At 44.5% G+C, this 18,006-nt stretch overlaps 1 protein-coding gene across 7 annotated transcripts in view; it reads right to left on the reverse strand.

Annotated features, from left to right (window-relative positions):
- Positions 1 to 18,006, reverse strand: part of FDX2 (ferredoxin 2) — a 225,792-nt gene that overhangs the window by 104,163 nt on the left and 103,623 nt on the right. For 5 of the 7 annotated variants that reach the window (XM_078674754.1, XM_078674748.1, XM_078674750.1 and 2 more), the window contains exon 3: positions 4,929 to 4,980. In XM_078674754.1, the coding sequence (XP_078530880.1) occupies positions 4,929 to 4,980 (52 nt within the window). The remainder of the gene's footprint in view (positions 1 to 4,928; positions 4,981 to 18,006) is intronic. The other 2 variants (XM_078674755.1, XM_078674751.1) reach the window with 1 other exon arrangement.

The following is an 18,006-nucleotide window of genomic DNA, read 5'->3' on the forward strand; positions in this document are numbered from 1 at the left end:
AGCTCTTCTCAAGTGGATATGTCAAGCATCCGGCACAGCAGGAGGATACGCAGGAACTTCCGACGGACCAATCCCACGCCGCAACAAATGCACCAGGGCAAGCAACAAGCGATCGAGACGGCCGCTACTTTCAGACAGCCTACGTTGATTTAAGACTCCCCCCTCCTCAGACGGTACAGGGAATGGGTCGGACTCAGAAGGCAGCCTGGGCCTCTTCCCCACTGTGACCCCGCAGACGGCGGATGGTGTGTTCGGCTCACCGCCAGAGGATGCTGTTGTTCATGGACCTGCCATAATGGATGTTAATGTATCCTTTTTGTGGAACTGTGTTATAGTCGCTGTGTGTAACTGTGCTTGTATTTTGTTAGCCCGGGTTTCAGTAGTGATGGAGCTCGAGTTTATGCTGGAGTGCGGGTATGCACCCCATCGACGGTGTTGGTAACAATCCCCAATTTGCGAATGCTGCTTTTGTTCAGGGCATAGTTTTGCTCACCATGTTTTGGTTTCTGGACCGGTACAGTTCTCCGACCGGACCGAGTATTGGGGTATATGGGGGAGGGGGGGGAAAGAGGTACAGTAGTCCTATTTTTCTGTATACCTAGCAGCACATGTATGTTATTGCCTGTTATACTGCTCGCCGCATTTTTGCAATGCATTTACCCAACACATGCAAGATAATAACGTGGAATAATCGGGGCCCGGGCTCTGTTCATAAGCGTCATAGAAATCATGCTCAACTGCTGAGACGCAAAGCACATATAGTCTATCTGCAGGAATCCCACATGGTGGAACATGAGGAGGTGAAATTACGTAAGAAATGGAGGGGGCAGGTCTTCTCCACTAGTTACTCTGGTTACGCACGGGGAGTCACCATCTGGGTGAGACACGGTGTGCCATTTCAGCCCCTAGAACAAAGAATCGATCAACAGGGACGCTATCTTTTTATACGCGGGTCCCTCGATGGTCAACAGGTAGTACTAGGTAGCACATATGCACCGAATTTTGAGCAGGAACAATTTCTAGCCACCCTAAACCTGGCATGGGAGGGCTGGGAGATGCACCCCTGGATGATAGGTGGGGACAACAATGCAATAATGGACGTTGACCTTGATAGGTCCCATCCACCTTTGAACGGGACGGGGGTGATAAAGCTGGCGAAGGCTCTCGGAGGATGGGCATTAAGCGATGTATGGAGAATGCGGCACTCGACGCACAGGGGATACTCTTTTTACTCCCCGGTACATACGCATTACACAAGGATAGAAAGGACATTCTGCTCGAACATGGTAGCGATGCATGTCAGACTTGCCACATACCTAGCAAAGACTTTTTCGGATCACAACCCACTCGAGATAGAGATTACGTGGGGCAGGATACCTACTCCGGTGCCTACATGGAGGCTCTGGCCACAGTTGCTGGAAGACACGGCATTCCAGGCAACAATAGCAGTCACTATTACCCATTATTTCGCTGAGAACACGGCTTCTAATGTACTGATAGAGTGGGTCGCCTTTAAGGCGGTCATACGCGGTAGGGCCATAAGTGCGACAGTGGGCGCCAGGCAGGAGGTTCACAAATCTCTTGTGGAAACAGAACACAAGATGGATAAGTTGGAACAGGAAGCAGTACATGACAAGGAGAAGCAGGTGCCACTTCAAGAAGTGCGTATCAGGCATGCTGAATTGTTAGAATCCCTCCGACTCAGACTATCAGAGGTATACGCAGTTGTGCCACTCCGAGGCGGACAAGTCGGTGACACTGTTAGCGAAGACATTGCGAGATAAACCCCCCCTCCCACACAATTGTGATCAATGAAGTAGCTACCTGGTCGGGCGAACCGGTGCACACCCAAAACGACATTTAAGTAGCTTTCTGCCAGTATTGTGACTCATTATACGGCAAGCCTGTGGATAGGGAGGAGGATTGCACAGATGACTTTCTACAGGCACTATCCTATCCCCAAATGACAGCAGAAGCCTTGGAAGGACTGGCAGGTCCCATCACTGCAATGGAAATCAAGATAGCACTAAATGGGCTCCCGCGAAATAAAACACCTGGACTAGACGGGTTGCCCGCAGAATTTTACACTACCTTTACGGACTCACTCCTACCCAACCTAGTGCACTTATATAATACAGCGCTGAAGGAAGGGGCACTACCCCTTACCACGGCGCAGGCACTAGTGGTCTCACTCCAAAAATTGGGTAGGGATCCTACGGACATGGCAAGCTATCGCCCATTGTCATTACTAGCGAGAGAATACAAGATACTGGGTAAAGTGTTGGCAAATAGGCTTATGCCCCTTCTGAATAAGATGATCCACATAGATCAGACAGGTTTCTTACCGGCTACATCTCTGAACATTAGGAGGCTGCACCACCTTATGTTGACTGCTCCAGAGCGCTATGTGCACGCGGGATGCATATCGTTAGACCTACGCCAAGCGTTTGACACATTGCAATGGGGGTATCTTAACTGGCTTATACTGTTGTACAACGCTCCTACTGCCCACGTTCGAACGGGTGGGCATAATTATAGCAGAATACCAGATACTTAAGAGGTACGAGGAAAGGTTGACCACTTTCGCCACTATTGTTTATACTGGCGCTGGAGCCCCAGGCGCTACAGTTACGTAGAGATATGTGGGAATTAGGTATAGAGATAGGGTCTACAACACACCTCTTCTCGGCATATGCAGACGGTACTGTCCTTTACATTAAAGACCTTCGGTCATATCTGGCCCCCATCGCGGAGATCTTTGCCACCTTTGAGCATATATCGGGATTGGCCATTAACCCAGCGAAGTCCCATGCCTTTTTCTTTTGCGAACACGCCGCGCCCACAGACATTACATTTGGTTCCACGACACTAAAGGTGGCCCCGCATACGTTAAAGTACCTGGGCATTCATACAGGGCCCCTGCTGACATGTTGGTAGGTAACCCTAACAGAGCAATTAGTGCCCTGCGTTTTAGCGTTGCATTTTGGACCATGCTATCACTGTCAGTGATGGGAAGAGTGGCTATAATGAAGATGGTGATTCTTCCACGATTGATTTACTATTTCACGAATCTGCCTCTATTAGTCCCTCAAACTACCTTTAAATTCTTAAACACCTTACTTATTGACCTCGTTTGGGGGAAAGGCAGAAGAAGGATAAGTCTTAGAAAGCTCCAGCTAGGTACGAGAAGGGGAGGGTTAGGAGTGCCGGATCTTAGAGCGTATTACTACACTGCTATTACCAAGGTGCAAGCCCCCTCACCATCTTCCACCCATACTACATATAGCTCTGCAATGTTGGAAGGCGGCGCTACAGTACACAAGCTCACACCCTGTGTATGCCGGCAACATCCCCTTATTGGGTATACCAATAGCAGTCGGGAGGATAACAAAACGTACAATAACGCCTTGGTTGGAAGAAGGAATTAGCACAGTATCAGACTTATTTAATGAGGGGCAGCTACTGGATCAGGACAACTTTGTTCGAGAGACGGGGGCACCGGGACACTAGTATGTGGTCAATGCAGCACTAGCCCATTATGTCACAACACATTGGGCCCCACAAAGGCAGGAACCCACTAACCACAAACTGATCAAAGCACCATATTATATGGGCTGTGGGAGACACCTGATAAAATGGCTATATATAGGAATTCGGGTGCATACAGAGATCGCCCTTCTTTCATTACGCAATGCATGGGCGGAAGACATAGGAAGGGCCATTAAGGACAAGGAATGGGAGAGAATCATAGAACATCCCCGGAAAACCTCCCGTAATGCCAAATTTACGTTTATTCAAACAATGATTTTACATAGGGCATACCTTACCCCACACAGATTACATAGGATGTTCCCGGAGACCCAACATCACTGCCCGAGATGCCACTGTGAGGGAGCTGACTTAGCCCATATGGTTTGGTCTTCCCCGCGCCTACGAGAGTTTTGGGATGAGGTTAGTTGTTACACGCGAGGAGCTACACATAGGAACATACCTAATACTATGGAAGAGTGTCTTCTGGGTCTTCATAAGTCATACACCAAATACAAAGTACAATATAGATTTGTGAACCTGTCGCTGCTACTGGCAACGCGGGCAATTACAATGCGTTGGAAGTCCAAGCATCCCCCTTCAGCTCCTGCGTGGTATAATGATCTGTTCCGCTGGGGCAGTGTAGAAAGTGCTGTAATCCGGAGGGAGGAGGCTAGGGGCCTGCGTAAGAACCCAATAGCATTCGATTGGGATATTATGTTAGAAATCCTGAAAGCACAAGACATGGACTCCATTGCCACCCCTCAGGGCACTCAGTAGAGTCAGATGAAAGAGCAATTTATAGTAATGCCCCGAACGATGTACATCCAAACAGGCGTTGGAGTACCATGAACAGGTTCGACATACACTTATAAGTCAATTGCAATAATAGTTACTTGTATAGTGCTGCTGTAAGCTAAGCTAACGTTATGGGCCATATGGGCCATATGTATACAAGGTAGACATATATGTCAGTCAACAAAGGGACTGCAGGGAGGGGGGAGGAGGAGGGGTTTTGTTGGGGGTTTGTTTCCCAGTTTTTGAAGTAGAAATAAAATTTGTTTAAAAAAAATCATATTGAGGTGTTTAGATGGGGTCTATTCTGCAGTGAAAAGTTCTGGGATTCTGCTCACCTTCTGATTTGCAATTGATAGTTGTTTGAGTTTGTTTGCCTTAAACATGCAGCAATCTGCAGATCACACATTCAAATCAAGGCAAGACTGACTCAGCATTACAGCGATACGAAGTTGGTGAATTGAGTATCATGGAACTTGGCAATAACAACACCGGTTCCTTATAGTGCTAACAACAAAATAAGTGTCGCGTGAAGCACCATATATTAACGACATTACTATTAAAATCATCACTCTCAATCAACAAATATTCATAGTAGTACTTACTCCTCAGCAGAGGGTTCTGCTTCTTGCCTTTCTTCTTTGGCTTGATAACCTGCTGAGAATTTTTTTTACCACAATTATCATAACAACCAATTAAGCTTTCCTCATTTCACACATCTATAAATCATTGACTGTACCTCTATGACATCAAATATAAAATAAGATAGGAAAACAGAGAAGACAAGATTTACTGCACAGTTCGACCACGTCAAGCCCTGGCAATTCACCACAATAAAAACCCAAATGAAATCCACTGCACTATACAGGGGTGGGAAATAGGTCTGGGATTTATTCACTTTACTTTATGGTATTTGTGAAAATGAACAGTAAACACAAGGCAACAACAAACAACATGCTTTGACATGAAACTATATGTATGCGCACACACAAATACTTACAAAATATTTTACCCAGATTTTTGGGAAGTTGGAAAGATTTTTAAGCCAATAAAAAATAATTATATTCCTGATGGAAGGATTTTTTGGGCACATGGCCAATATGTGGTGCCTGCCATATCTTTCATGGTGGACTAAGATAATGGTATTGGGCCACATGGTTTTTCCAGTCTAACTCTCAACAACAGTGTACTCGACTGTCCACAATCGCTTTCAGCATAAATATATATATCAGATGTGTAGAATGTAATTTGGTATTTATTACAATTGTTAACTGTGGGGAAGAGCCCATGACTTACAGGAGGTGAAGCCTCAAATGAGTCAGGTTGCCTCTAGGAGTGGGTGACAGTCTCCGCTCCCCCGAAGGAGTTGGCAGAGTTTTTGCTGCTCCGCTTGGAGTTCGGCAAAGCTCTGCCAGCCACCACGTAGAGGTGTTTGCCCCCCACAGCCCACCAGCCACTACCAGTTTTTCTTCATCTACCCAACACAGCCGCACGTTTGCTTCTTCTTTTAGCGGTCTAGTGGTTATTATCACCGTTCTATATGGTGGGAACTTGGAATGTACTATGTGAGAAAGCATGCGGCATAAGGGGGAAGTCTACCATGGTGCACTGCTGGCTCGCCTCAAATGAATCCTATGATTGCGCACATAGAAAGAAAGTCAAACAGAGCAGGAGGGTTGGTGAGAGCCCGGATACTGGCGACAGGATGAGGCAGCCTCAATGTTGCTTTAAGGAGAGCGCAGGAAGGGAGCCGGCGCTGCGGCACCCCTAAACGGAACTGTATCCGTCACTGGTGGAGCCGGCGCAACGGGTGTCGCGTGTTCAAACACAACCTGCCCAGCTAGCTTTTGGCTGTGTGCTCTTTTGCGCAGAGCCTCATCTCTAGCAGTGCTACAGGAACACAGGGGAGGGGAGACTGGCGGGAGCTGGAGACGGCAAGTGCAGGCCCACTGCTGGAGCGGTTCCTGCATACACTGAGCAAGACACCTTTGAGGGTTACGGTAATGCTCTCTATCAGGCCACTGCCTCTGAAAGGCTTGAGGTGGAGTCTGCCCCCAGGAAACCATGTATGGCATCTGCCTCCATGTCGGACCTCTAAAGGTAAGTGCAAGCACACTCTTTTTGGACCTTACAGAGCGATAAGGTGTCTGTTAATGCTAATGCTAGGGGTGTGGTGGCCCTTCTTATCCCAAGCTCCATTCGGTGCTCCTCATCCAACGAACACTATTGCTATATGGCATAAGCCTTAGTCCGCCCGCTCACGGATCTCTGTGGAAATCCACTGAGATTTTCAGTAACTCAGCAGAGTGAAACTCCACGAGCTATGCCCAGTCCTTGTTGCCTCACCCGTGCCTCAGCAATAGTAGTAAAGATCGAATTTGACTCTGTCAATTTATGCGAAGGAATTTTTTCATGTGCATTTGTTTCAACAAATGTATTTAACCAAAACCAGGATACGAAGAACTGATTTATGCAGGTAGGTAACTCACACTCAAGAGACATGAAGAAAATCAGGAGATTTGTTTTATTTTGTAAAGTAATTGTTACATACAATCTGTGAGGCACTAAAAAGTGTTTTACCCATCTGACTGTTGCTATACTTTTGTAATAAACTCGACTTTGACCTTTACATTGTAGTAATTAATGTGTGTTTATTTATACAATTGGTCTAAATAATGTGTTTTTGGCCACATAAATTTTCACTGCCATATCATTCATATATATATATATATTACCTACTGGCGGTCGCCAGTAGGTATATATAGTTAGGATTTTTTCTCTATGGGATTTTTGAAAATTCTATGTCTAATAACTTTGGCGTTTGTGGACGGAATTGGCTGAAATTTTCAGGAAAATGGCACATTTTGTTTCTGAGCAGCCCCTGAAAATTTTGGGGGGGTTCGTCAAGGGGGGGCCGAGAAAAAAGGGGGGTCCCAAAACGCGTTTTTCCCATGTTAATTTCCATAGGGCGGTTGGCCTCACTTTTAGCCCGAACGGCTGAATGGATTTGCACGAAACTTGGCAAAATTGTAGGGACTGGTAGCCCGATGTGCCTTTTGTAGGTCTCAATATATGTGCTCCAGTGGATTTTGAGAAATTAACGTTTAAAAAAAGATATATATCTGTAAGCGCGCTCTGGGCAGCGCTCCAGGACGCGTACTTTTCGCGCAACGGAGCTTTGTGAAGCGAAGCTGATTGGTTCTCTGGCGTCTGTCAACATTCCAAAAAGTCCGTAGCGGCCGCCATCTTGTCTCTCGGTAGGATCGAGAGACAAGAGGAGGCCAAAACAAAGGGGCAAATAACCATAAGGGGGCATAGTAGATCCTCCCTGACCCCCTAGGTTTAATGTGGAGGCTTTAAAACGGCCCCGCGGGGCAAAAAAAAAAAAAATATTTTTTTTGTTTTTTTGCGTGGGTAGCGCCCGGTCCGGGAACCGGAAGCTTTCTGGGCAGCGTACTGCAATGAAAAATGAATGATAGACTTTTCAAATACTGTTGTTAATTGATTGTTGGTTTTGTTGATTATTTTTTATTTTTTTTTATTTTTTAAGGATTGTTTATTGTGTTTAATAATTTATTAAACTTTCTAACGCGGCACGTCATATGACGCATTACGCGACAACGCAGGTCCAGAATATAGTCAAAATGTCTCCACCAACCAGCGGACGGCACACAACCCCTTTCAGCAGGCTAAATAGTTCTGTTAAATGACAACAGAAGGGACAGGCAACAAGAACCATCAGTCAAAGAGGGGAGGGCAAGTTCTTCTCTACCGGGTCACGTTGGAGCGCTACCGGAACTGATCGAATTGGTAGTCTACAGTGTTTCTGGATGTTTCAGACTGAAGCTGGCGTTAGCATGAGAGCACCACCATTTCGTAGCTCCGTCGTGGCCATTCCACGAGCAATCATGCTAGGCGCTCCCCACCAGAAGCCTGCGGGAGTCGGGGGCCCCCAAGACTTTTGTAGAATCTTCAAGGATGAGGGGACGCTTTCGAGAATGGAGCCCAAGCTCTAGCAGACAAGCGTCCGAGTTCCAAGGTGTCGCAGGCCCATTTTAGTGGACCACGCCCAAATCTGAAGAGATGGCCGCCATTTTGAGAGTCCTGTGGCAGCCGCCTATCGCTGCACCGCAAGAGCGGGAGCAACTCAAGTACATGGTGAGCGAGACGCTGTAGTCGAAAGAGCGGGCGGTAAACAGCTGAATAGCGGAAGAGGCACAGTGTAGCAAAAGCGGGCTGAATGGCAAATGAAACGGAAAAGGGGTGCCCCACTACAGCGTGTCTTTAGGTGAAACGGATTGTGGGACAAGGTGAAGAATGGAAGAGTCACCAAAAGGAAAAAAGTTCCGCTTGACCCCGGGAGCCGGCCACCTATGTCGGGGGCGATCTCAGGCCACACCAGGGCAACACGACTTGGGGAGGGGGCCGGAGCCAAGCGCCCCCTCCGAGTCCGCGACATGACACCGTCCCTCGGGGGCCTCCGTCAAGCGGTTCAGGGTGGCACCGCATCACAACAGCCCCCACTTACTTTAAGAATAGTGAAGATGAAGCAATTGCAAATAGGCTTCAGACAATGTTACAAGCACTCCTCAAAACTTTGAACTTTCAGAGTGCATGAGTTGGGACAGCGAGGGGTGATTTGGTTTCTCGGACTGTTTTTCTGGTCTCTCACCACTGGCATACTTTAACGTTTTCTTGTTTCTAGGACATTAATAGGTTTTATCATTACGTTATGTTATCGTTTCTTTGTTTGTTGTTTAATAAAAGTTCATGTTCATCAGTGGCCTACTGATTTTCGTTTTCCTATTTTTTTCTTTCCAGGTTGTTTCATGGTAAAGTTTCTGTTAACAGGATACAGTGATCACTTCGTTATTATTGCATATGTCCTTTTCACTAGGGGTGCTCTCTGGTCGGGCCAGATGACGTATCTCTAGTAAATGGTCCGGGTGAAAAAGGTGCATCAATCAGTGGGGAGTAGATAGGCATGACAGATTACAACGGGGGAGAAAGGTCCGCATTACGTACCCTTTCACTACTTGCAAAGATTTTCCTACGTTTATTTGCAAACAGGGAATACCTCCAAAAAGAACTAATTCCCAAACAGTCAATGTTCGGACAATCAATCAATCAATGAGGAATGAAATAGGTACGACGTGTTAAAGGCTTGCGTTACCTACCCTTCACTATCTGCAAAGGGAGAGAGAATATTCCTATTCTTCCTCGTTTGCAGGTAGAGAAGATCCTTAAGAGAATTAACTTCGAACAATTCAATGCTCGATTGAAACAATCAACAAGGGGTACTGTGAACACAAATGAACGCCGCTTATGTACATACGCATTGCTATTTTCAACAGGTTGTTCCTAATGTTTCTATTTTAGCGAGGTCAAAAAGAGATCCCATTAGTGGCCTACTGATTTTGCTCGATTCCTTTTGTTTTTTTACACGATTTTTCGCTATCTGCAAAGACTAAACAGAGTATTGCGACTCTGTGCTTGTTTGTAAATAGAGAATGAACCAAAGAGAACAATCAATCAAATGGAGAGAGAAGCAGGCACGACGTATTACAAAGGGGGCAAAGGGCTGCGTTAACTACCCTTCACTATCTGCAAAGAGAGAGTACTCCTAATAGAAATGAGGGGTGGGGGGCAGTATTCAAAGCAGATCAGTGTGCATAAACACGAAAATGTTTTTACTTACCACGTACTTGACATTCGACAGCTTATGATATTTGCTATTAAAAAACCATTGAAATTCACTGAAAAAACCATAGGTTATAGACCATATATAGTTAGGAATTAGCATTTACAAAACCTTGAAAATTCACTGAAAAAACCATAGGTTATAGACCATATATAGTTAGGAATTAGCATTTAAAAAACCTTATTTTACTCACACAAAACCATTGAAATTCCATATATAGTTAGTTGCACTAACTATATATCGCGCACCCGCAATCCACTGCTGATCATGTCACATATTACATCATTCATGACATGGTCAGTGACATCACTGATGACATCACTGATGACATCTCAAATGACATCAATGACCACATCACTGATGATATCATTCATGTGACAATACAATGCATCTCCTCACGTTTTAATATAACCTCTGTTTCACCCAGTGTTAAATACAGAGTATAATTTTTGAAACCATTGACACACCAATACTAGTTACTACATACGTACTCACTGATTCCTACGTCTACACACACATTCACTCATTCACCCATACAATCATTCATACATACAATCACTCATCTTTACAACACTATCATATGCACTCATACACCTATACAGACACTTACACTCTGCCACTCATCCATGGAGTTACTCACACACCTAGTCAGTCCTGTAAAGAATCAATCACACTTCCATTTTCTTGTCTATACAGTTAAACATAGAGCACCTTACATTTTCAAACATACACTAACACATACTTACTTTCTTATACAATCATTGATACAAGTACACATTGATCGGCACAGAGTCACACACCTCCCAGCCAGCCACACACACACTCAGTCTCCTATACAAATACTTGGACAATCAATCAATAACCCATATAGTTAATCATATAGCTACTGATCAACACATGCAGCAGTTTACAGAACAACAGACATAATGATGCACAAATTAAGACAGTTTAGTCACTAACCCATGCACTCAGTGAGACACATTTAATCACTCACTCATACATTCAGTCATGCACCTACTAAATCCTTCGTCCAGACACTTATACATCTACTCATTCTTCAATATGTAAAACATATTTAAACTTTACAGAAACACACAGTCACTGGATGATGTCATCAGTGATCTCATCAGTGATGTCATTTGAGATGTCATCAGTGATGTCATTTGAGATGTCATCAGTGATGTCATCAGTGATGTCACTGACCATGTCATGAATGATGTAATATGTGACATGATCAGCAGTGGATTGCGGGTGCGCGATATATAGTTAGTGCAACTAACTATATATGGAATTTCAATGGTTTTGTGTGAGTAAAATAAGGTTTTTTAAATGCTAATTCCTAACTATATATGGTCTATAACCTATGGTTTTTTCAGTGAATTTTCAAGGTTTTGTAAATGCTAATTCCTAACTATATATGGTCTATAACCTATGGTTTTTTCAGTGAATATATATATATATATATATATATATATATATATATATATATATATATATATATATATATTACCTACTGGCGGTCGCCAGTAGGTATATATAGTTAGGATTTTTTTCCTATGGGATTTTTGAAAATTCTATGTTGAATAACTTTGGCGTTTGAGGACGGAATTGGCTGAAATTTTCTGGAAAATTGAACATTTTGTTTCTGAGCAGCCCCTGAAAATTTGGGGGGGTTTCGTCAAGCGGGGGCCGAGAAAAAAGGGGGGTCCCAAAACGTGTTTTTAACATTGAGTTTTCCATAGGGCGGTTGGACTCACTTTTAGCTCGATCGGCTGAATGGATTTCCACGAAACTTGGCAAAATTGTAGGGACTGGTAGCCCGATGTGCCTTTGCTATGTCTCAAGATATATGCTCCAGTGGTTTTTACGAAAATTAACTTTGAAAAATATATATTGGGCTACATTGGCTATATATATGTTGGAGCCCAAATGTAGCCCAATGTAGCCCAATGTAGCCCAAAGATGGCCGCCAGAGACAAAAAAAAACAAATGTAGCCCAAATATCAGCCAGATGTAGCCCAACTATAGCCCAGTGACAGAATGTCCCAGAGTGTTTTAAAGAACAACTAGAACGCTAACAGTCTTACTTATGACAAAAGTATGGCACACCTGAAGTCATCTTGATTGGAATAAAGTGGTTTAATTTGAAAAGGAACAAAGTAAGGGGTTTCATTTTGCCATAGAAATGTTATATATATATAATATATAAATATATATATATATATATATATATATTACCTACTGGCGGTCGCCAGTAGGTATATATAGTTAGGATTTTTTCTCTATGGGTTTTTTGAAAATTCTATGTCTAATAACTTTGGCGTTTGTGGACGGAATTGGCTGAAATTTTCAGGAAAATGGCACATTTTGTTTCTGAGCAGCCCTTGAAAATTTGGGGGGGGTTCGTCAAGGGGGGGCTGAGAAAAAAGGGGGGTCCCAAAACGTGTTTTTAACATTGAGTTTTCCATAGGGCGGTTGGCCTCACTTTTAGCCCGAACGGCTGAATGGATTTGCACGAAACTTGGCAAAATTGTAGGGACTGGTAGCCCGATGTGCCTTTTGTAGGTCTCAATATATGTGCTACAGTGGATTTTGAGAAATTAACGTTTAAAAAAAGATATATATCTGTAACAGCGGACCGGGCAGCGCTCCAGGACGCGTACTTTTCGCGCAACGGAGCTTTGTGAAGCGAAGCTGATTGGCTCTCCGGCGTCTGTCAACATTCCAAACAGTCCGTAGCGGCCGCCATCTTGTCTCTCGGTAGGATCGAGAGACAAGAGGAGGCCAAAGCGAAGGGGCAAATGACCATAAGGGGGAATAGTAGATCCTCGCTGACCCCCTACGTTTGATGTGGAGGTTTTAAAAGGGCCCCGCGGGGCAAAAAAATAAAATAATAATAATAATCGAACGGCTGAATGGATTTGCACGAAACTTGGCAAAATATTAGGGACTGGTAGCCCGATGTGCCTTTGCTAGGTCTCAATATATGTGCTCCAGTGGATTTTGAGAAATTAACGTTCAAAAAAAGATATATATCTGTAACAGCGCTCCGCTTCGCGTACTTTTCGCGTTACGGAGCTTTGCGAAGCTGATTGGTTCTCCGGCGTCTGTCAACATTCTAAACAGTCCGTAGCGGCCGCCATCTTGTCTCTCGGTAGGATTGAGAGACAAGAGGAGGCCAAAGCGAAGGGGGAAATGACCATAAGGGGGCATAGTAGATCCTTCCTGACCTCTTAGGTTTGATGTACCATTTTGCCAAGTTTGGTGTAATTCCGTTCAGCCATTCAGGCTGTAGACGTATGTAAATGTCCTATGGAAAATTGCATGGGGAAAACACATTTGAAAGTGTTGAAATTTAGAACCAATTAAAATGTTACTTTGGTTTTGTATTTGTGTGTGATGAAAGTTAATTGGTTATGTATATATTTCAAATGAGAGGAAACCACAGCCATTTTGTGATACTACTGTCTGAGGTACATTTGTGAGGAATTTTTGGTGGTGAATTTCTGGTGTTTGATTTACACAGTACTAACACTTCTCCTACTTTTAAAAAGGTGAGTTGTTAATTTGTAAGGGGCACTATGTTGTACACTTGAAGATAATTTGAAAAATGTTTTCTGTTATTTATTTGCAGTCCTTTCTGTTATACTAAATACTTGATAAAGTTAGTTTTATATTATGTATTACTAAAAACGATAAATGAAAGTGATTATTTTTTTCTGCAATTTACAGCAAGCAATTTCAAAATAAAATGGCTCACAATGAAGAGACCGTGGCAATTTCTTTTGAATTGTCCACTACATTGATTGAAATTGAGAGCACCAATAATGAAATATTGTCACAAGGAGGAGATGACTTGTATGATTCCATTAGATTGATTGAAATGGACAGCACCAATAATGAAATATTGGCACAAGGAGATGACTTGAATGATTCCACTACATTGATTGAAATTGAGAGCACCAATAATGAAATATTGTCACAAGGAGGAGATGACTTGTATGATTCCATTAGATTGATTGAAATGGACAGCACCAATAATGAAATATTGTCACAAGGAGGAGATGACTTGAATGATTCCACTACATTGATTGAAATTGAGAGCACCAATAATGAAATATTGTCACGAGGAGATGACTTGAATGATTCCACTACATTGATTGAAATTGACAGCACCAATAATGAAATATTGTCACAAGGAGGAGATGACTTGAATGATTTTTTTGATCAATCTCTTGATGGCGAATTTATCGAATGTTTGGAGACCATAGAGTTACAAGAATCATCATTGCAGACTTTTCATGAGGACATTGCTGATGAGGACATGTTACTAGTTCTTTCAAATTTAGAAAATTCTGAAGAATAAATTTATATTTAGAAATCAAAAATTGTTTGAGACATTATTCATTTTTATTTTTAATTTATGAGGTTGTAGCGAAGTGATTGTAGTATAAAATGAGACTTATAGTATAGAGTGCAACATTTTTATGTTACATGGTAAGTTTACTCATATTTACTTCCCTTCTGCCACTATATTATCTCCAATGTGTATTTGACATCTCTTCTTCATCTCCGGCCTCCTTTCTCTCACTGTGTCTCCGATGCATCTTATCGCTGCTATTTTGTGTAATTACAGAAGAGAGTAAAATAAAATAGTTCGGAACGTGAAAAGGGGGCAAAGTAGAGTACTCCTCACCCCCTAGGCCTTTTTAGGCGGTCCCAAAAGGATCAGTTTCTGCTTTCCTGAGAGATTATGGTATGAGTTCCATATACCACAATAACTTGCATTACAACATGCAAGATATCTATCTCCTTTTGGAGATATTCGCGCTAAGCGCGAATATCTCCAAAAAGTAACACCTGCCCTGAGCAGTTCTTAGCCATGTTATCCAATGGGAGGTGGATAACATGGCTAAGAGCATTAGCTCGGTAATGCATGAATATCGCTGAGTTTTTAGCGATATTGATGCATTGCGGCCGTTTATTATCGCATTTGCGATAAACCTTGATAATAGCAAGGTTTATCTTCGATAATTTCTGACGATGCTTAGCGGTAAAAAATTCGTTGGTAAGCATCGTTAGCGATAAATATCGCTTAACTTTGGTAATATGCCCCAACGTCTGTTAACGTTCGATTCGAAGGAAATGAGGAAGTGTTGAAAAACATTGTTTGCGCCATCTTGCCTTTTTTGAAATGCCACACTTTTGTGGTGCACGGCAGCCATTTTAGATGTCTTGACCAGACCCACTCTCTGCACGCTGTCGATTCGTAGCATGGCTCCTCACCCTCGCAAGCATCTTCCCCAGGCACTGGTCACCCCCGCTCTCTGTCTTATGCATGGGCAATAAACCTCCCCCCATCTGCGCTGCTCTTCCCTGAAAATCACACTCTGTGCCCGCCCGACACCTCCCTTTCGCCCTATTCACTACCGCACCCTCTGACACTCCTCTTCCTCTGTGTCCGATTGTCCAGGCTATCAGCTAGCCCTGCAGATGTAGTTTATGGCCCCAGCTGTAAAGAATCACCCCTCTTCAAAGGAGTTATAGTAGATCAAGGCCCACACCCGATGAGATCCGTCACACCACACGCGTTCCTACTATCTGAAAACCATCCTGTATTGTGATTGGGGAGGGGACCGAGCCTGAAGCGGAAGATTCCAGGGATGACTCTTTGTACATCAAAGTTTTTACAATTATGTGTCACATTAAAAATATATAGCACTCCAACAAAGTAGTAGGAATATAAAACTTTAATAACATATAAATATATACAACAAAACAAAAACAGTAAAAACATTTAAACAACGAAGAGACCGTGGCAATTTCTTTTGAATTATCCAATAGATTTATTGAAATTGACAGCACCAATAATGAAATATTCTTGTCAGTAGCGGTCTGTTGTGCGAATAGTTACAAGGCAGCAGAACGCGCTGAAATCTAGATGGCACGAAAGTGATGTCTAGTAAGTTGCCGCCCAGCAAATAACGGCGTGGGGCGCCGCGGGGGTGAGTGAGTCCAGTAGGCACCACAGCTATTCTTACCGGCATGGCAGAATTACTGCTGGGGACAATGCCTGTGCTGTAGCAGGGTCACAGCAGAAACAAAAAGGATTTTGTTGAAGATGTTGTTGGTTTTAAATTTGAAAACAGTTCTGGTGTCAACTGCTATGCTAATGTAGTGGTTAATGTTTTGTTTTCTCTAGAAAATGTAAAAGAGGGGGAGGCAGTCCAAAGTTCCGTTAAAAGGGCAAAGGAAAGGATCGGTGGTTTGAACTATCAGTGAAAAAGGGGAGGGGGGTGCAACAATTTTTCCTACCGGGTCACACTGTGCTTTCACCGGAACTGAGGTCTGCATGATTCTAGTAATTCAAAGTGAGGCTGGCGCCAGCATGGGAGCGCCGACGTCCCGCGGATACAGTTTCGTCACTCCACGGGCGATCATGGCAGTCATTCCCCATCGGGGGTCGGAGACTCCCGCGGCTCCTCTAGAATCTTCAAGGTCGTGGAGGACTACGGTGGTGGAGTCAAGCAGTGACCGGGCCATTTCTTTATGCTGGGCCCGCTCTTGCCAGGTCGACCGCCATTTTGAGAGTTCGGTAGCTACTGGCGATCGCGGGGTCAAATGAGCGGACGGGCTCCACCCTGCCGGGCGAGACGTTGCAGCATGGCCACAGTGGAAGAACCCTTTTCCGGGCGCCTGGAGCGCTGAGGGTGCAGCTGGGAAGCCTCCACCTGGGGAGGCGGGAGAGGCCTGTTCGCACCGTCTCTCCCTCCCAGTGCACCCCACGGCGTCTCGCTTGAGATTTGTTATGGCCGGACCAGGCGATGAGGACGAGGGGGGGGGGGGGGGGGTCGGAGGCATGTGCAAGAAATCCCCCCCCAGTGTTGTCGCAGCCATTATTCAAGAAAGAAAGTGTCCCGTTCGTCTTCGGGCCGGGCTTCCGGTAGATGTCGGCCGGACGCCCCTGGCTCTGGCCCCATGAACGGGTTTCTTGGTTTATCGGCTGCAGCCGGATCCCGTCGTCCTCGGCCCCCCGACCGTTGGTGGCCGGACCGGAAGAGCATGTGGCGGGACTACCTGCAACTCTCAAGGGCCACCGCGGCCGGACTGGGAGAGAGAGGGGAGGGTCGAGGAGATATTCCCCCCCCTGCAACTCTTCAGCGTTGTAAAGGCAATCCCCTGGCCGGGTCCCGCTGGCCTCGGCCTCTCCTCCGGCTACACCCTACGTTAGGATCTCCTGGCCGAGGCGTGGCAGCAGGACCTGCCTTATATGGGCTGCTCCCGGCTGGGCGTAGCCGCAACCCTGCCCCACCTTGGAAGTTTCCAGAGTGGGGGCGGATGTTCTACTGACTTGCATTTTCCCTAGTCTATCGATTTTTTTGGCGTGGCAGGCGGTGGGACAGCGAGGGGTGATTTGGTTTCTCTTACTGTTTTTCTGGTCTCTCACCACTGGCATATTTGAACGTTTTCTTGGTTCTAGGACATTAATAGGTTTTATCATTACGTTATGTTATCGTTTCTTTGTTCGTTGTTTAATAAAAGTTCATGTTCATCAGTGGCCTACTGATTTTCGTTTTCCTATTCTTTTCTTTCCAGGTTGTTTCATGCTAAAGTTTCTGTTAACAGGATACAGTGATCACTTCGTTATTATTGCATATGTCCTTTTCACTAGGGGTGCTCTCTGGTCGGGCCAGATAACGTATCTCTAGTAAATGGTCCGGGTGAAACAGGTGCATCAATCAGTGGGGAGTAGATAGGCATGACAGATTACAACGGGGGAGAAAGGTCCGCATTAGGTACCCTTTCACTACTTGCAAAGATTTTCCTACGTTTATTTGCAAACAGGGAATACCTCCAAAAAGAACTAATTCCCAAACAGTCAATGTTCGGACAATCAATCAATCAATGAGGAATGAAATAGGTACGGCGTGTTAAAGGCTTGCGTTACCTACCCTTCACTATCTGCAAAGGGAGAGAGAATA

The sequence above is a fragment of the Lissotriton helveticus genome, chromosome 2_1 (genome assembly GCF_964261635.1).
Source record: "Lissotriton helveticus chromosome 2_1, aLisHel1.1, whole genome shotgun sequence".
NCBI lineage: Eukaryota > Metazoa > Chordata > Amphibia > Caudata > Salamandridae > Lissotriton > Lissotriton helveticus.